This window comes from Choloepus didactylus, chromosome 24 (genome assembly GCF_015220235.1).
Source record: "Choloepus didactylus isolate mChoDid1 chromosome 24, mChoDid1.pri, whole genome shotgun sequence".
NCBI lineage: Eukaryota > Metazoa > Chordata > Mammalia > Pilosa > Megalonychidae > Choloepus > Choloepus didactylus.
The window spans coordinates 7,717,136-7,737,852 of record NC_051330.1 but is presented as its reverse complement, the minus strand read 5'-3'; the positions used below and the strand labels follow the sequence as shown (position 1 = coordinate 7,737,852).

Below are 20,717 nucleotides of genomic sequence, written 5' to 3'. Positions count from 1 at the left end.
TTAAGGAGATCTAAGTCTTGAACATGCTGTTAGTGTCTTGTGTTTCATAAAGATTCTGTGTATTTTCTGATCAAAAATTGTGTTGCTCTCCTGCACAGTTTTAGGGAATGTCATTAAGTTAACAGCGACAAATAACCTTTGAAGTAACTAATCACCAAGCAAAATACAAACAGAATTCTTTCTCAAAGCTGTTCTGTACTGAGATTTTTCTATTACACTAAGCCTTTTCCCAGATAATTCTAGTTTGTTCATCTACACAAAATTCCCCTCTGGATATCTTAAGGCTAATGGGATGGTTTGGAAATTTACAAGGAACAGCTTCCATAGGCCAAGACCCTGAGGAGATTGGGAATAGAGACAGGTTGTGCAAACCCCTTGGGACTTGCCTTCCAGGCCTGCTGATGTCCTGGCTCTGGAGATGTTCTAGAATCATCTGCCAAGTAGTGCTTTCGCCATGTTTCTGAGTGTGAAGATTTAAGGGGATTTTCAGACCTGCTTTGTTTTTTTCTTTATTTCTTAGTGATAAAGAATTACCATAACATTGGCCAAGGAAACTGTCATCTCACAGAGCTGGAGACCTGGGAGGGGCTTCAGGAAATTTCTGAAGTGCCTTCATCTGCAACACCCCTGTAACCCCGAGTCCTCTATTTCTTTCCAAGGGAATATTTAAGGAGATAAATTATTTTTTCTTGACAAGTAGCCTTCTCCTGATGATTGCATATTTAAAAAAAAATAGATTGTAATCCACTTTCTCCATTGTATCCAAAGGGGGAAAACCACAACTCTTCTTTCCCCTAAACCTCCACTCTCAATCCCTCTCTGTTAGGGTTTCACATCTGTTTTCTGATATATATATGTATGTTTAATGAAGTGGAAACTGGCATAAATGGTCTCTTGCCAAAGGCAACTCACATACTTGAATAATAATAATAATACCATTTAAAAAACACAAGTGTCAAAAGGAAATTTATAAAAACCAGAATGTCTTTAACTGTATAAACATGTTTGTCTTTGTATGACTTAGCAGCCATGACACATCCCACCCACCATTCAGTTCATGCCAAATATTCTTGCTGCTCCAGAACTCAGAAGAGACACGTTTCGTGCTGGTTCTCCTGATCTTGGGCCTGTCCACTGACAATATGCTGAGAGAGAGAGTTTCCAACTGATAATCCCACCTGGAGGGTCACGATGAAGGGTGGTCCGTGGCTCACATAATCCATCTGTCTGCCGTGGGCTTTCAGGCTGCCTTCTGCTCTGTTTGCTGAGGAGACTCCAGAGATTTTTAAGGCTCCTTAGAAGGACCATTTAAGACTTTTCTTACTAAAAAAAAAAAAGATCTAAATTAGGCAGAAGTCACCTTCTCACTAATGATGTGCTTGTAAGCCCCCTTCTTGGGAAGAGGTTGATTGGGGAGCCCACCTAAAGGTGGGCTCAGATGTTGAGAAGTCATCCCATGAAAACTTCACAGTGAGTCCTGAGCCCTGCTTTCTCCTCTGAGGAGCTACACCTGCCCGAGAGGGTTGATGCCTTCTCAGGACCAACTGAGGCGAGAAGGCACATAAAACTGGTACACAGACAATATATTCAGTCCCTCTCTGAATCTTTCTTTCTCTGTTTTCTTCTCTAGTATTATTCTCTACTACTCAGTCTCCAGGTTCTTTAGAAAAAAATTTTAAACTAATTTCAAAAAATAGACGGCTTACTTTATTAACCTTTGGATATTTATGTTTGCGTAGGCTAAAACAAAAACTAAAGCCCTTTTTGACATTCCAGTCATCAGCTTTTTAGATTGGTTTTAATCATCAAACTTTGCATCCCTCCTCTGCCTTCTGCCTGTAAAATCACCAAAAACCTTTAAACCAGCTGCTCATCTGTAAAATAAGGACCATACTTTTTATCTCTTTCTTTCGCTTATTTGCTCAACAAACATTTATTTGAGTCTTTTCTTTGTCAGGCAATGTTCTAAGGAACCAACCACAGTGAAGCAACCTTTTATGTCATCCCAGACTTTAAGCTAGTGGGGGCCTGAGGAGACGATTCATAGCCAGGCAATTGCAACACAGCAAGATAAGTGCCATAAAAGGGGAGCTAGGGGAAGTGAAGGGAGCCTGGGAGCACACGCCAAGAGGGATGATTCCTGATTGGATTGATGACTTAAGAAGTCATCCTGAAAAGGGTGTGGAGAAGGGCATTTCAGGCATGTATAGGCAGGGATGTTTAGGGAGTTTCAAACACGTATGAATGAGAGGCTGAAGTCATGATTAAACAATGTCATGAAAGTACAGCCTTATGTAGATTCAAATCAGTACTGAATTACTCCTGGACCAAATGAATTCAGATATTGTCAGCTCTAGGCTCCAAAATGATTAGCTCTCAGCTAGTTCGAGTTAGTGTTTGGATGTATTCCTAGAGACAGAGGCTTGGAAAGCTCCATTCTTGTCTTCTTTTGCTTCAGAGTAGTGATGTCATCCTAGGGAGGGAGTCAGAGTTGTGGTTAAACACGATCACTGGGCTCAGCTTACCTGGATTAGAACTCTGATGTCATTTTCTGGCAGTATGGCCTTGGCATGTTTCTTTAAGGTTTCTTAGCATACAGTCCCTCATATCTAATACTGGGATAATAATACTACCTCTATCAGAGGGCTGTTTTGAAAACCGATGAGTCAATAATGTATGTCAATCACTTTGTCTAAGATAATCCAATAAATGTTAGGTATTGTAATTATCCAAACTGCCATCTCATTAAAAAACTCCATATATTGCATTGTGCTTGCAAGTATTCAAATTAAATCATTACTAGTTAAGATACCATGATGCCCTAATTTCTAAATTATAAAACATTTCTTTCCTAATGGAAAAAAAAATCTGTTATACTTTGTGAGCTTTGTGAAATGTGAAAAAAAAGTACATTTTTTTTTCAGGCTGTCCTGGTGCCAAAAAGAATGAGTTTCTAACTAGTGTCCTCGATGCACTATCAACTGACATGGTACATGCTGTTTCAGATCCTTCATCTTCTAGCCGGTAAGTTGCATCTGACTATAGAGCAGTGAGTTGGTAAGAAGCTCCAGTAATTCAAGAATGTCTATAAAGCTAAACATTAAAGTCCAATCATTAAATATTTGAGATCTGGGTTAGCTTATATGAGCCTAAAGGAAAGCAGTCCTCCCTCAAAACTTTAAATTGCTTTGTGTTTTTGGAAGCTATTTGTTTAGCAGGTTTTTCTTGCAATGTGACTAAAACACTGAGAACATTGTCATAATGGGAAAAGACCATCAACTTGCTATTTTAAATGGCTCCATTCAGGCAGTGATTGCTTTGACTGTTTCCTGGTGGTGGATGTGATGGGAAGTAGAGAGAGGAGAGGAAGGGAAGGGAGAACAGCTGGTTCAGTTGGCTTTGGCTTTTGGAATTGCATTTTAGGGCTATTGATGGGGCTTTAAATACTTTGAGTTAAGACACTCAATTTAAAGTTCTCAAAATATGGTTTTTAAACCAGAGAAATAGTCTCTTTTTGAGGATAATGGAGGCATATCTCCACTTCGGGGTCTGAGATACTGAACTTTGCAGAGCTTCTGTAATAGATGCTTATACATGTTCCTCGAAACTCCTCTCTAGCATCTATAAATAATTGTCAATATGTCAATAGTCCATACTTCTCCGGTATCTTCTTGTTGTGACATGTTAAGCATTGATTTGTCCCTTAAAAATTAGCAACAGTTTTCTTTCTTTATTTTAAAGAATTTTTTCTGGTGAAGATTTCTACGTTTTTTTTGTTTGTTTGTTTTTTTTTTTAGGTTTCCTTAGAGCATCTGTCTCCTTCACTCCCACCCTCAAACTCTTAATTAAATCTCGTTTGCTTTAGATAATCTATAACCTTTTAGTTTCCTTGGCCAAAAGGCTCTCCTTTTCTCTTTGCTTTAGGGTAAGACTCACTCACTAAACAAAAATAAAAAAACAATGCTGATGGAAAATATCCCAATTGGATAGTCAAATTAAAATTAATAAATCAAGAAATCACTTAAATTTCAAATTTACATCTAATATTCTTAGAAATATGTTCTCTTCTGAAAAACTAAAATTGAAAGCAGTAAATGAATTACCATCTGAGAAGCTCCTCTGAAAAGTTTGGAAAATAATAGTATCGGAATACCATAATCAGTATGAATTATTGATATCTAACTCTGTTTTCACACTTATGGGAGGTAAGGCTCATCCAAACCAAGCAGAATCTGGAGTCCAATGACCAACTAAGAAAAGGGTCAAAAGAGACTGAAACATACTGTCCCTCATCTTTAACTTAGTGGGAAGGTATATTTTATCGTTTTGTACAGTTTCAAAGGTCTGACTCAAATTTAGCCATTCTAGAAGAGTCTTTTCTCTCTTTCTCTCTCTCTCTCATTCTTTCTTTCTTTCTTAAAATATTGAACATTTTCTTATCCAAGGGAAAAATATCTCATTATAATTTAAAAATATTTTTTATTTGCATTTTTCAGTGTTCCTATGATGGAAATAACATTTAAGTGAATCATATGTAGAGGAATACAAAACATTGGGATTCAAGAGTTTCATAAGTGGACTATTGATGTTTGAATTCACTTTCCAAATGCTTGGAGCACAGATTGCAGGTCCAAGGGCTGTTGTCTTTAAGGGCTTGGCCAACACTGAGTGCCTGATTGACGTGCAAAACCTCAATGTGGCATTTGCCATTTGGAAATCAACTTGAAATTTTTCTAAGTCACTTTTTCAAAATTATTATTTTTTAAATCATTATCTCTCATGGCAAATATATGCAGGTTTAGACATCACAGCCATAAAAACCACAAGCAGAGGAGAACTCTTTGGTTTGGTAAATGTGAGTATAAGAAATGCATCTGATGGAATGGACAATGGCCATTGCGTTCTTTAAGGGTTCCTGACCAATTTGTGTTTTCTGCCAGGCTTTCGGAACCTGACCCCAGTCATACCCTTGAAGAGAGAGTGGTTCACTGGTATTTCAAATTACTTGATAAAAATTCCAGTGGTGACATTGGCAAAAAGGAGATCAAACCCTTCAAGAGGTTCCTTCGGAAAAAATCGAAACCCAAAAAATGTGTGAAGAAATTTGTTGAATATTGTGATGTGAATAATGACAAATCCATATCGGTACAAGAATTAATGGGCTGCCTGGGAGTTACTAAAGAAGAAGGTAAAGCAAACACAAAGAAACGTCATAGTAAGAGCCTTTTCTAATTATTCCACACTTTGCAATGTGTCGAATTTCGACGCCCATTTGATTTACTTTTTAAAATTTCACAAACTGTCCTTATGGACTTTGGGTGAAGGAAAATAAAATATTACACAATAAAAGGTCACCTATGCCTGTCTATAGAAATAATAACAAACCATCAATAATTTGCCACCTAGTCAAAAGGAAGTAAGTTGAAAGGGCAAGAGCTGTGTTCTTAAGACCACTTTTAGCTTGTTCAAAGAGTGATGACAGCCTCTCCAAACAGATTTTGCCTCCAGATGAGTGATGTACGAATCTGGTAACTATTGGAAATAACTTGCTAACTCTATACAATGACTGCAAACCAAATTTTTAGGCCAGATGATAAGCCGTCTTCAGTAATATAATTGCTGTTATCCAAATCAGTTATTATCATGGTTGAAAACATTGTTTTAGCAGTTTTCCCAACTGAATATATTTTTATATGAGGATATGGCTTATTTAATCTTCTGTTACAGGAAGAGAGAAAATCCTATCATTGTCAGAGCTGAAACATTTTCAGGAGTCAGTATAGCATTGAACAAGCCATGCCAAGAGTCCAGAAGACTGGATTTGAAATACGGCACTGCTAGCTGTATGTGCAAACTAGACAAGCTACTTCATTTGGGGGACTGCTTGATTTCCTCATTTATAAAAGAAGGGTACTGGGTAGGGTTGGAAGAGGTCTCTTATATTGGTAATATTTTGTGATTCCGTTAGTAGAATCTATATTATTAGACACTATATTATTCCATTATCTATTATCCTATTAGCAATTTTGGTAATACATTTAAAAAATACAAGTATGACAGTAGACTCCGGAATATTCATGTATTGTGCTCTTTCTTATCCTGCTGTATTTGCAGCCCAACTATACAATATGGAACCCTGTTTAGTTGGCCTAGACTGGAAAGTATAAGAGGCAATGAATGTCTTATGTCTGATTCATCTCTATATCCCCTGTAGCTGTGGTAATAGCTACTCTGTGAATGTTACTCAATTAAATTAGGTTCCAGGCTAGATCTTGTGTTAATCATGGAAAGTTTCTTGTTAATTTCTCTGTGAGAAGTTAATTCTGGAAAAATTAAGCTTTACTTTGAAGGTTTTGTTCAGGGTCTCTGTAAGCTAATTTTTCTTCATGTTAGTCCTGAAAGTGTCTTCATTGGATCACCAATGGCAAAAATTGCAATCGGCCACATTTTGTTCCCTGTGTAGTTGAATGATTCTACTTCAGTGGCAAGGAGATGCAGCTCTTCTTCACTGTTGTTCTTTACATGTGCCTTTCTTTTCTGCTATTGCATAGTGGTCAAATTTGGAAACTCCCTAGTTATTTCAGATGTTCTGTGCTCTATCAAGGACTCTTTTAGCCAAGTAATGCAGGTGTGCTTTCGTGGATGTGCATGGAGGCAAGTGTGGAGACTTTTTTTTTACTGGGATAAGAAATCACTCTGGACTAATACAGCCCCAAACCACCAAAATATACAAATTCAGTCTAAAAATATATGTAAATAAGTATATGATGATACTGTGAACAATTGATTGTACACTTTGGATGATTGTATGGTATGTGAATATATCTTAAGAAAATTGCATTATGTCTGTGTGTGTGTGTGTGTGTGTGTGTGCGCGCATGTGTGTGTGTATACAGTGACACTGAACTACCACAAATGCTGGTAAAGGGCATATGATTTTCTAATCATCCGGCCTCGCAGTTCAGTAGTTCATTTTATCCTCACAGCCATTCTGGGGTTGGTGAGGTTGGCAGGGAAAATGTTATCACTTTCATTTTATAGATAGGACACTGAAGCTCATTGTAGTTATTTCCCAAATCATAAAACTGGCACATCTGGGACTTTAAGTTTTTCCTCTACAGTTGCTGCATGCAGCAAGGGTTATCACAGTTAGAAAATTATCAAAACTACCCATGGGTTGCACTTTTAGAAAATTATCAAGACTACCTATGGGTTGCACTTTCTGTCACATCTCTTTAATCTACACCAAGCTTCATGTGCCACACTCCAGATCTTTGGATGAAAAACCAAAAATTTGCATTCTGGGTATTTGCCTTAGGCTCTTTTCCATTTACTTTCTAGCCACTTGCTTTCATGTAAACTTGTTAGTAATCCACTCGGTACCTATCTCCTGTACCTTTCTCTCTCGTGACCTCTCGATATCACTTTTGGCTTCTTGGAATTAGACTACTTGCTTCACTCTGTACCTTACTTTTTCTTCTCATTTTGGTTCCCACTTTGAATTCTAAGAGACTGAGTACGTCTCCTAATTTTAAACACCAGCCCACCACCTTGCTCACTAGCAAGGTTGGCTTCTGACACCCCAAGAGATTATCATAAGAACCAATGAAAAGGAGGTGGCTGCCACACCTGAGCAGTTGGAGGGGCCAACGGAAAATTATTATTTCCTCCTTTTAGTGGCTCTGGTGATTCCACAAAGAGCAAAAATATAAAAATCCACTGCAGTGATTCTTTGAAGGTAGCTGATAATGTTTCTGTTGTTGACAGCTCAACAACAGTGATGCCTCATGGTCCCATCTGCACTTACAACCTCCTGTGGCTCTTCCATCGTTGGGAAGACCAGTCTTGTAGTTGCCAAGAAATGCTAATTCTCGTGGTTATGAGGAGTAAATTAAGTATGGGTGGAATAGAGTGCAAAATACGTTTTTTTTAATCTCTTAATCTTCATCTATTTCTGGATGGCACAGGGTGTCGTTCCCCCCCCCCCCCCACCCTCCCGGCCAAGAATTCACTGCCACTGTTAGCTGAAGAGCAGCTTGGTAAGCACTGAGAAGCTGGAGCGCCCCTCAGCATTCCCCTCCCTCAGCACTGGCCTGGGGTTCCTAAGATCATGTGCCCTTAACTGGGGCAGATCCTGCTGCAATTAAACTGAAGTAAGTGCAGACATTTTTGCAGGAAGGAGGGAAATGAGGTCCAGCAATTGGTGGGTTTTTAAATAGAACAGTCAGCCCCACAACTGTGATTAATGTGATGGAATTTAGAGATAGGATGGAGATTCCTTCAAATGGTTTCAAGATGGATTCTGCAGTAAAGAAGTCATTCTCCTGCAAGACACTAACCCTTGACCCAAACCCTGTGGTTTCTTGCCACATTTGTAAAACATGACTCAGGCTTTGACCTCCCAGCTAATTGTGTAGATCAATCATTCTCAGAAGAGTTCATTATGGAATTTCTGTTGGTTCATTTGTTTTAGAGAGCCTGGTGGGGTTTAGTACGATATAAACTGAGCTAAGCCCTGCTTGTGCTCCAGGCATCAATAATCAATGAGCTCTCCCGCTGGCTTGTAAACATGCACCAAGCAAAAGATTTCAGCACAATGTGCAGAGTAGCATAAGAAGGTGTAAAGGTCAATTATAGAACTGATTTTATGGGGCATGGAGTGCATAGTTCTTTCTGGAGTTGCTTTGTTCTTATTCATTCAAACAAAAATTTGGGTGTCTATTACAAATTAAGGGATGGAGATAAGACCTGAATATCAGAAATCTCACAATTTTTAGGGAAGAAAGAATACATTATAATTGTAATTATAATGCCATGTGATAAAGGAATAGCGCTTTGTGCAAAATTCTATATACTTAGAAGGGAACCATTAACACTGGCTTGGGAGTTCAAGAAAGATCTGACAGTGGATGTGATATTTGAGTTTGCTCTTGACTGATAAATAAAAGCCAACAATACAGAAGAGAAACATTCCAGTTATGACAAGCTTTGCAAAGACATTTTGGTGCCTCAGTGCTCTTTGGCATCTCATAATCAAGTAGTTTCAACACTATTTGGTCAGAGACAACAGAAAGATGTCTGTAGAGATGAGCTGTAACTGCATGACAACCCAGAGAATGGCCTCATTTGGACAAGCCCAGAACCACAGGAGTTGTGCAAGGATTCTATAAAGCAGCCCAGCAAAGCTTGTCCTTCGTGCAAGAAGTAAGAGAGGAATTTGGTATTCCTGGAAATGCTGGTCCTTCTTGTTTGGATTCTGGGGAAGATTCATCCTAGATCTCGGATGGGATTACTCCCACGGATAAGTGGCCAAGAAAATGAGACCAGAAGTGTTGGTTTCATTTCTCCTTCTACCAGGCTATCTGATGCATCAAAGTGATAAAGGACATCTGAAATATTTTAGTGGAAAAGAATAGACATTGGGTCAAGATGGAGATAGGCATTGGGGAGGAGTTAGAATATCGATGGTCTTTAAAGCTGTAGTACCTGATGAGCTATTTTAGGGAATGAGTGGAGATAAAAGAGAGTGTGGCTTAGACACTTTGAAGAATAGAGTTTGGGGAAATGAGGTGAAACCAAGAAGACTGAGAAGGACCAGCCAGAGAGAGAGGAAGAAAAACTGGTAGGATCAGCAGGTAGTGACTCGAAAAGCAAGGAAAAAAAATATATTTATAAAGGGGGAAGAAAGTCAAAGACACTTACTTTCAGTAGATTCTCACAATAGCCTCCTAAACGCTCCCCCATGCCTTCTGCCTTGCCCCCTTCAGCTGTCCTCTAGATAGCAGTGAGAGTACCCTTGCTAGCACATATCAGATCACTTCTCCATTCAAAATCTTCCAATGGATCTGATGGATTTGCATCTCACTTGGAGAAGAAAATCAAAGTCCTTTTAATAACTGAAGCTTCTACCTGATCCCCCCTGCTCATCTGCTGTGCCCACCCAGTATGACCTCTTCAAGCCCTGCTCCTATTCTTTGCTCTCTATACTCCATCCATCCTGGCCATTTTTCTCTTCCTCCAGGCAAGCTCTCACTCTAGTGTCAGTGCCCTTGCTGTTTCCTCTGCCCCCCGATACCTGGAAGCCTCTTCCTTGCTGCCTTTGGGTTTTACTAAAATGGTACTTTTTCAGTAAGCCTTCCCTTGTCTCCCCATTTAAAATTGCATCTCCCATGAGCCCCTCACTTTCTATTCCTTGGCTCTGCTTTATTTTTCTCTCCTTTGTACTGTACATTCTATACATTTTATCTTTTTTCTTTTTCTTGTTTAATGTCATTCTCCAAACTTAGGGACTTTGGGGACCACAGGAGCTCTGCTCTCAGCTCTTACGGCAGTGTCTAACCCAAGAAAGTGCTCAGTAAATATTGGATAAATAAAAGAATGAATCCTCTGTAGATTTTATTAGTGTGTTGCCTAAAATATGAAGCCATTCCCCAAATCCTAGCAAGTAATGTGTGCATGTGTGTTTAGGTACAGGAAAATTTGACTATGTCTGGCTCAATATGACCTTTCAATCAAAGGTCCTGATTAAGTGATGTCTTCTGTTCATCAGCCTCATCAACAGGGAGCTTTAGATACATTTGGGCTGCATGAAATTTTGTTAAGCCCTTTTCATTAGCAAAAACAGCACGCGATTTCTTGATTGAGTGTGTGTACTTCATGGGGACTCTGCTTGAGCTGGCATCATGGAGGGCTTGTAAAGCATTATTGATGGCACTCTGGATTGCTTCAAGTGCCTTATTTGATTAAATGTCCTGTGTCCATGTGTAAGTTTTACTTCCCAGAGAATTGGCCCATTGACTCGATTCAGATGACGTGACATAGGCCCATTCTTAGACACGTCAGATGTGTTATACAGTCATTTTGGAGGTCCTTTGGCAATACCCTATAGGCAAACTGTTAAGAATAACTTTTCTTGGCTTGTGATTATTGGAATTAGTTCCTTCCTGTTCCAGTTTGCTAATGCTGCCAGAATGCAAAATACCAGATATGGATTGGCTTTTATAAAGGGGGTTTATTTAGTTACAAAGTTACAGCCTTAAGGCCATAATAGCTTCTAAGGTAAGGCATCAGCAGTAGGGTACCCTCATTGGATAAAGACCATTGGCATCCGGAAACCTCTGTTAGCTGGGAAGCCACATGGCTGGCGTCTGCTTGCTCCCAGGTTGTGTTTCAGAATGACGTTCTCCAAAATGTCAGCATCAGCTTTCAACAGCCATCTTCAAAATGTTTCTGCAAGCTGCAGCAGCAGACTCCTTCTGTCTGCGCTCTTATATAGGGCTCTAGTAAACTAATCAAGGTCCATGCTGAAGGGGCAGGGCCACACTTCCATGGAAATCATGTAATCAGAGTTATCACTTACAATTGGGTGGGTCACATCTCCATGGAGACAACCTAATCCAAAGGTTCCAACCTAATCAACACTAATGCATCTGCCCCCACAAAACGGCGTCAAAGAACATGGCATTTTGGGGGACATAATGCATCCAAACCAGCACACTTCTCAAGGCTGTTTTGTGTTGCTCCTGTCAATGCTGAGTAGAAACTTGAATTTGAAGAATCCATTCTCCAAAATGACCATTGCACAAAACTCAGTAACTAGGAAATACTCATTTTTGACCAGATTATCTTTTTCAATCAAATTGTCATGCAAACTACATTTCTTTCAGGCATATGGCCTTACAGTCAAATGGCTGTTGGCTGTTTCAGCTGGAAACAACCATTATTATTTGATACCAGATGATGTAAACAAATCCAGCTGTCCCTAAATTTTATTTTAGGGCACTGTGAAATACATAGTTTCTCTTTCTTTTTCTTGTAATCTCACGGAAAAGTATTTTTATTGCCAGTGCATTGCTGCATATTTATTTTGATGATGTATGCTCTGTTTCATTAAAATTAATGAATTAGCACTTATTAGTTTCCCACCTTCATATGTTTTAAAGAGTGTTTTTCTCTATCATGTCTTAAATGAAATATTCTATGAGGTGTCATTAATGAACGTTATATCCTTTTCATCTATAGCAAGGATTTGTTTTCTTACATTTAAGGAATATTAATAGTTTCTTATGGTAATTGACCTTTAATCTACAGTTACCTCTAATTAATAGGGACACTGATATTTCCCTAAAAACAGAAGAACAAAAAACTGGCTATTGTTAAATAGCCAAATTGGCTTAGAATAGATCAGTTCACAATATCACTCTAATATTCTTTGAGTTTGAACTAACTGCCAAAAATCCTATTTATTCTCTGAAGTAGCCCTTTCAAGCAAAGCAAAGTGGAAGAGTGGAAGCAATTATTTTGATGAGTAGATCTTTAAAATTTAAAATTAAAAAAATGGTAGATTTAGCTTCTATTTCCTAATATGTTTGCAATTTACCTAATACTTTTCTGTTTCAACTTTTCACATTATTTCTATTTGCCTTAATATAGCAAGAGAAGATAGAGTTTGAAAATAGAATAATTTTGCTCTTTTCTCAGTAGTTTTACTTTTCATTGAATAGATAGAAATCACCAATGAATCAAGGAAGTTGAACTGAAGAATGCTACTGCCCAGCTACTAATTCATTCAAAAAACATTTACTGAGGATCCCCTTTTCTAGATATTGGCAGAACAGTAAACAAAGCAGGCAAATATTTTTGTCCTTCTAGAGCTTACAATTAGTATTAAAAAAAAAAACAAAATAAGAAAATTTCCTAGAAAAGGTCTTTCTAGACCTTGTATTTAAGTACAGAAACAAGAAATAAATAAGGAAAAATCATAGAATGGGAGTAAGGAAGTATAAGGGGCAAGGGGAGGGGAGGGTTGGATCTGAGATGGAGCGAGGAAGGCATGAAGTAGCATTCCAGCAAAGACCTGAAGGAGGTGCAGAAGAGAGCCAAGCTGACACCAGGGCAGACTGCACACGGAGGAAACAGCAAGCATAAGGCACTGGGGCACACGTACGCCCAGCAAGTTCTGTCAGTGGTGAGAGGGTTGTATGGCTGGAAAGGAATGAGAGAGAGATCTGTGAAAGATGAGCTCAGAGAAGGTAAGGGAAATGCAGAGGACAGCGAGCCTTTAAAGTTATCAAACAGACTTTGGTCTATACTCTGAGAAAGAGGTCAAGGAGGTTTCTGAGCAGGAATGACATGTTCTGACTTGTAACTTAAATGGGTTCAGTGGTATCCGTGTCAATGTAGATAAAACATGAGAGAGCAAAGAGGGGATCCAAGTTAGAGAGAGAGAGAGGATGATGTTTGGGTCAGGGCTTCGCCGTGGAGGTAGTGGGAAGTGTTTGGATACTGGATATATTTTGAAAGTAGAGCCCAAAGCATTTTCTAACAGATCAGCTGTGGGATGTAGGAGAAGAGAGAGATGGTGCTGGTGACTTTAACATTTTGTCCTTAGCAGCTGACGGACGGAGCTATCCTACTGGGAGTGGAAGACTGTGGGGGAAGTAGGATTTAAAGAACAGAGAAGGTGTTTGATCACATCCTGTTTCATTCGAGATGCCTTTTAAAATTAAAATGGAGAGAATGAATATTGGACCTACGTGTCTGGAGTTAGGAGAGGGATCCAGGCTGAAGGTTCTAGAGATATGTGCATTTGAGGCTCATCAGCTTATAGATATGATTAAAGCCATGAGACTAAACGAGATCACCAGTGATTGGGTGTGGAGAGAAAAAAGCAGAGGACTGAGCCTGCTGGATAGGACACTTATAAGGGATCAGGGAGTTGAGGGGTTTTAGAAGACTGAGAGAACCAGGCAGAGAACCAGGAGTGTGTCATAATGTTGCCCTAGTCAGGTAAAAAGGGAAGGGACCACTGCTGCTTGTCGGTGGAGTTGGAAGAGTATTGAGAAATGATTCCCGGATGATGTAAAGTGGAGGTCATTATTATTCTTGATAAGAATAGTTTCCTTGGAGAGAAGGGGTGAAAGCTCAACTTGAGGGAAAGGAAGGAGAAAGATTGGTGAAGTCAAGTTTCTGCAACTCTGAGCCCTTCACCTACGTGCTGGGTGATAAAGCCACAGGATGAACACAGTGCCTCTTCTTTGAGCTTCAATTTTTCTTGAAGATTTGGGAAAAATTATATAAAGCAAAACATGTTAATTTTCCATGTTCTTAATATAAAACCCAGATATTCAAATAACTCATGTTGTTGCCGTTACCCATTGCATGGGTTCCATTCCCAGAAATCCCAGAGATAGGAATTCAAACTCTTCTGGGACAGTTTGAGAAACGTGTGAGGAATGTTCTCCATGGTTAGTGGATGTACCTTTGAAATTTTTTGTTAAAATGAAATATTCTCCTACCGTTGGACTAGTGTATTTGTATTATGATCCACTACTCATAATCTGCGCTCACTGAATGTGTATTTTCTCAGGTAAGCAAGTTTGGTAGTTGATGACATCTTCTGAAGTGATATTGACCCTTTCATGAAATTATATTAAACCTGTCAATTAAATGAAGAAAATCTGTTTTTTAATAATATTCTCTCCCTCCCTCCCTCCCTCCCTCTCTCTCTCCCCCCCAGCTCCTAGAGGTAATGCAGAAAGTACTTCTAATCGACAGGTGCGTATGTCTGTTTTAACCTTAATAATTTGCTAGTTTAACAGTCAAACAGATAATAAGAATTCAGGATTATGTAGATTTGGAATGTACAGTATATTCCAGGAAAGGAAATAATTCAGAGAGGCCATTTATGTTGCATATACCACTGGGGTGCCTAGAATAGCCTTGTAAGATTCTATCTAAAATTTCAACTTTTTGATTTTCCAGGATGCCAAAAATTTTCCCTTCATTATTTTCTTTACTGTTAGAAATTTCAATCATTATTTTTTTTTGTTAGAGAAATTCCTGAGTCCCCTTGTTTTTGAGGAAACAATATTTTGTTTGTTTGTTTTTAATAATTTTGAGGGCTTGCAAATCATTTCACACAGTTTGTTAAGGAGATTGTGGGAACAGGAGATACTCTGGGTTTATTTTTAAATATTTTCTTTTTTATCTAGGGATCCTAATAAGACAAACATTAGGCTCCAAAGGGATTTTCAGTTTCTTCCTATGAGTGTTTATAAACATGCATCTGTGTTTCTGAATCTATATCTCTATATACACTATTAAAGGATGCAGTTGTGATATCTCTTTTCATTATCCTGTGCCACAACCTATCAAAAGTTGGGAATATTTGCCAGAAGATAAACCTGGACTGATTCATTGCTTTCTTCTCTAAAGCCTGTACAAAATCCACCTTCCTCACTGCAACTAATCAATCTGTTACTTACTTTGTCTTCACTTGTTTGATGTTAGGAGGACATTTCCTAAGGCAAATCCCTGTATTTGTTGTGTCTTAAGTGTAAACCTCCAAAGCACACCTGGGATGTAATTTAAAACGATCTCATTAGGAAAGATGTGTGATAAGTTTTTCTTTGTTTAACAAATGTTTATGGTTTTAACTTGAAATCCCACCACAAATCACGTGCACTTTAAAACAGGCTGGCCCGAAAACAATTACACTAGGTGAACTCCAAAGACTTCCAAAAGGTTATTTTAATTAGGTAATGGCAATTATTGGCAAATGTGTGTTACACTCAATCTTAAATAAACTCAATTCAAAACGCAAGACTCAATCATCAGCATTTTCAAAAAGAAAAGAAAAGAAAGAAAAAAAAACTAGAGCAGTTTATTCAATTTTTTTTTCAACAATGTCTGAATGGATATATTGACTTTGATACCATTATTTGAATGGTTATTACTGATCCTGGAATTAAATCCTGTTGTGAATGCCAGCTGTGACATGCACGTGACATAATAATGGAAGACTATAAATATTTATTTAAAGAATAAAATAGTACCAATCACCAAAATCTTTCATTATATGAATAACTGATGTTAAATCAAAGGATGATAGGAGGATGCATGAAGATAAAAACATATTTTCAGATAATATTTGATCAAAAATTGAGCTGCTTTCCTTCGTCTCTTCTCCAGTTTCCTTCAGTGTTTCATCACAATTCAGAAGTACTCAGAGCTGTCCTTTCGTTCTGTTGTTGATATAGGTTAAAATGTTAGTCCCATCTTTTCCTTTCAGCAGTTTTGATCAGCTGTAGTAAGTAATACAATACTTTAAGGAATTATCTTTATCCATTTTAATGAAAATAAAACTTTTCATTAGATTATTGTAGTAGATATATTCTTCTCTCTTCTTACCACCTAGTTATACCTTTATCAGAGGAAATAAAAACCAACCCAGAAACTTCTAAATTTTAAAGTTTAATTATTTTGAATAACAAAACAGAGGCATGGACCAAATTGTTTGTAGGATTTGGTATTCTTGGAAAAGTAAATCTATGAGATTGTATTCTGCTTTTCCTGTTTGTTCTATGTTATTTTTAATTAACTGTAATATACTAAACAACCTTTTAAAGTCATATTTCTTCTTAAAGAGAGAAAATAGCAAATGGAAAGAAAGAAAAGAAAAATTTATAAAATCAACTATGCCTTATGCCTTTATCCAATTTGGAGCATAAGTTAGATTGTGAAAATCAGTTTGTATAATAAATCCAAGTATATAGAGCATTTAATGTCAACATAAAATATTCAACATAAAATAGTCAATATTAAATGCTCATTTTCTCAACTGATATATTTTTTTTCTGATATTTCTGATGATTTAGAGGAAGGAGAGTGTTACGAGTGTCCAGAATGTTTTTATTGTTTATCATTATTCTTTACATAAAATAATCAATCCAACCCTCTTTCTTTTTATGTCTGTCTTAAAATATTCTTTCCCCCTTATTGCTACTTACGTAGTTTTATTTGATTCCTAGAAGGCAAGCCTTTATCTTCACAGATGAGTGATACAAACTTCTTAATATTGTTTTTTTTGTTTTTTTTTTCCAGCCAAAGAAGCAAGGATGACTGGCTTACATACCCCAGGCAGTTCCTAGATATGTGGGACATTCCCTCACCAAAAAAACAATTAAAACAAAAACAAAACAAAACAAAACAAATCGCACATAGTATTTGCACTTTGTACTTTAAATGTAAATTCACTTTGTAGAAATGAGATATTTAAACAGACTGTTGTAATCTGTGAAAATGGAATGGTTGGTTTCAAACAAAATTAATCACATACAATGTATGTACCTTCTTTCGACCTTTGAAATTGAACTTGGTGGAGATGCATTTAAATTTAATTTCTTTGTCCTACGAATTTTATCATAGTAGAAACCTTAGTGTAAGGTATTTTGGTTCCAATACTTATTTCCTTTTCCTAACCATTACAGTCACTTATAGTCACGCCAACACTTTGCTTTATTTGAAATCTACTGTACTCGCAACATCGTTGAACCGTGTTGGAAGCTCTAAGTTTCCATAGGAAGTTTGTAATTTACTGCTGACTCCATTGTGCAGTTCACAACTGAATGGGTTTATTTCTTGGGATTTTGTGTTAGTTTGTCTTGTTTTGCTTTCCGGAGATCTTGCTCACACAATGAGTTATGCAACCACTAAAGACATCCATTAGCTGCAGGTAGAGCTCTGGTAGAAAGAGTATATTTTCTAAATAGCCTTGGTGTGCTTGCCTTTCCATTTCAAGCTTCTGTTTGAGTTTTGCCTTTGGCTGAGATTAATCATGCAGTAACCTATGACAGAATTATTCCTGCTGTTTGGAGGTGCATACAATTGGCCTGTCATTCAGAAAAATAAATCTCACTATGGTGCAACCAACCCAGCTAACCATGTTTGCCTGCCCTGCTTTTCCTTTCCACCCGGTCTTTACCCATCCTACATTGGCCACTCCAGGACCCACTGGAAGGTAAAACTATCACCTGAACAAATTATGAATAGCCCCCTTAAAGAAGGTACAGTTAGGAGAAGCTGTGTAGGGGGTGTAGATCTTGGCAGCCAACAAGTTCCTGCAGGTTTCCATGCCCTCCCTTTCCTTCTTTTCTGAATGCCTCAAGGACATAAGAATTTGCCAATGGGAAATTCATCTGAGTGGTACTTTTGAGAAAAGGGTCAGGAACGGAAGGGCCGTGCCATGAGCCACTGACTGGCCCATAGAAACCACCAGCTCCCACTTCAGGCCTGGGCACGAAGATTGGAAAATGTTCATTGGCTCTCTGAAATCATTTGGAGCGTAGTCTGGGAGCTGTTGATGGTGATGCTGATGTTATCTCGGCTCGGACTTTTGGTTGGGGAAAAAAAATCCTCCTGGCTTCAAATCCCCCAAGACATGTCACGTCAAATGATGTTTGTGAATATGCATGAAGATATTTTATGAGGCTTATTACTTATTTAAACTGTGCAGAAGTAAAAATGGAACATGGATATTTGGAGCTTCAAAGAAAGCTCAAGTGCATGTCCTCCTTGTTTAAGTAATGGTTATGATCCCAAGTTTTTTGATAATCTTCTATTTCTAAACTCTGAATTTAATCATTTTTCTTAGATTAAAATACAATATGCTATCAGAACTGTACTTGGTTTTTTCTTTCCAGATAAATACAGACTTTTATCATTGCATAATTTTAAGGTTCTCTACCATCAGGAAGGCCAAAGCAAGGATTCTGGGGGCCAAAAGGGGTTTGAATCTTGGCTCTGCCATTTACGGATTGTATGACTTTGGATAACTTACTTAATCTTTCTGTGCTACAGTTTTCTCCTTTGTAAAGCAGGGGAATAGTAGGATGTGCCTCCTTGAGTGACACTTAACATGAATTAGTATACGTCATGCACTTGGAGCCTGACATGTCAAATGCACTACACTAGTATTTAAATGCTTTCCCTACGTGGGAGAATCTTTTCACTCGCTATTGAATGCTTAGCATGTTGCCAGATGCCACGGGGAAATTTAGAAGAAGCCAAAACATATTCTTATTTAGATGAAAGCTAATGCAATTAGAAACCTTGAGCATGAGTCTTTTCTCCTTATCTAATCCCTAGTCCCCACAGCCAGGGTCCCATCCTTGACTCGACTCATTGGGGTTCACTTGGACGTGTTACAGAAGCCCCTTAACTGATCATGCTTCCTCCAGGATTCTCTACTCCCTGCTGGTTAATCCCCTCCCCACTCCCATGTTTTTCTCTATTCAGAAAAAAGCGAGCTCTATAAAACTCGAATCTTATCGTATCAATTGTGCAGCAGAGACAGCCCTGCAAAGGGAGTTAGGAGAAAGAGCACTGCCAGACGATGCTCCTAAAGGAGGTGGTGCTTGAACTGGGTTCTGGAGCAGGTAGGAAATTACTAGGAATCCAAGGAGCTGAGACAGCTTGAGCAAAGGCAAGGAAGCAGAAGTGGGGATGAAGTGGGGAAGGCAGTGAGCCAACTTGCCTGGATGGGAGCAGATGGTTCTTATTGGAAGGTATTAAGGTTGCAAATATGAAACAGAAATCTGTTTCCCTCACCTATCCCGTATAGCTGTTTCAATGATAGATGTCTCCATCTCCAAGCCTTGCCCTCCCCTCCTTCTCATTTTTAAAAAGGCTGTCCTGCATCCAAGTTAGAGGATTTTTAGAAGCTTACTGATGAGCTCATAAATCATGCCTGCGAATGTCACACCTAGTTTTTTTTTTAAGTTACTAAGGTGAAAAGTATCAGTTTTTTGGAACCAATGTGCAGAAACGATTGATACAGTTATAATCTTCCAAGTGGACAGCTAAAGCATGCCAACAATAAAGTGCTCTAGAAGGAAAGTAAGAAGAAATGCAAAGCTGAACATGAGGTGCTACGATGATGATGACAATGACGATCCTGATGATTTTCTCCCTAATGTCACACATCACTACAAAGATCAAAAGTTGAAAAATATTTTGGACTATTAGATATTTAGCCATTTTTGGCATTTCCTCATTCTAAAAAGCTGTGTTAACCATCTTTTACTGGAATCATGCTATGTTCAAACCTCTCCAAGCTCAGTGGCTTAAAACAATTGTGTATTCTCAGCCATGCTTCTTGGTGTTGACTGGGGTTGATCAGCCTAGTGTGAACTCAGCTGAAACAGGGCAGCCCCACACAGTCTCATTCTCCTAAGACTTGTAGGTTTACAGGGGCATCTTCCCTGCCTGGCTATGGCAGAAGTACAAGATGGGAGCACAAAAGCACCGAGACATTTCAAGCCTCAGCTTTACCTGTCTGCCAACACCTACAGACCAAAACATGTCACACGATTAAGACCAAGTCAAGTGCAGGGAAGGTGTTTGCCCGTGGCAAGGCATGGAGGGAATGTGGGGAATGAAGACTTGCCACCAAAACATCACTCCACGACACAAGTGTATATTGATCTCATTAATAAAGTTCCATATTTTGTGGTGTGGATGAAAGGGAAGGAAAGGGAAGGTATATTAGGAAAAAGCCTAGCACAGTGCAAAAAGCGCAGCCTGTAGAGTACAAAGTAAATGGATGTGATGGCACAGAAGAAATTATATTTGGTGCCTCATCATTATGTCCAGGTTAGTCATAGGCTCCCTTTTTGAGTGACCACCCCAGCTAGTCCTGACCCAGACAGCTCACAAGGCACATGTCTCCGTATGATAGGGGGAGGAGAGCCACCCTTAGCTTCTCCCAGGGGTCCTTGCTGTGTCTTCTCCAAACAGCCCTTGCTGTCTCTGCCGTTTGTGCCACATAATTTTCTAGCAGGGTGGGTCCTTCCACATGGCTTGGATGAGAAGAGCTGCCCCCAGCTTTTCCAAATGGCCCTTGCTGCTTCTGCTTTTCACCATTTAGTTTAAAACTG

The 20,717-nt window shown here is 38.6% G+C and overlaps 1 protein-coding gene across 4 annotated transcripts in view; it reads left to right on the top strand.

Annotated features, from left to right (window-relative positions):
* Positions 1-18,455, top strand: part of SMOC2 (SPARC related modular calcium binding 2) — a 204,177-nt gene extending 185,722 nt beyond the window's left edge. For 2 of the 4 annotated variants that reach the window (XM_037817689.1, XM_037817687.1), the window contains exons 10-13: positions 2,925-3,024; positions 4,941-5,188; positions 14,519-14,556; positions 16,885-18,455. In XM_037817689.1, the coding sequence (XP_037673617.1) occupies positions 2,925-3,024; positions 4,941-5,188; positions 14,519-14,556; positions 16,885-16,902 (404 nt within the window). In that variant the 3' untranslated portion in view covers positions 16,903-18,455. Of the gene's footprint in view, positions 1-2,924; positions 3,025-4,940; positions 5,216-14,518; positions 14,557-16,884 lie in introns of all 4 variants that reach the window. The other 2 variants (XM_037817688.1, XM_037817686.1) reach the window with 1 other exon arrangement.
* Positions 18,456-20,717: the final 2,262 nt, after the last annotated feature.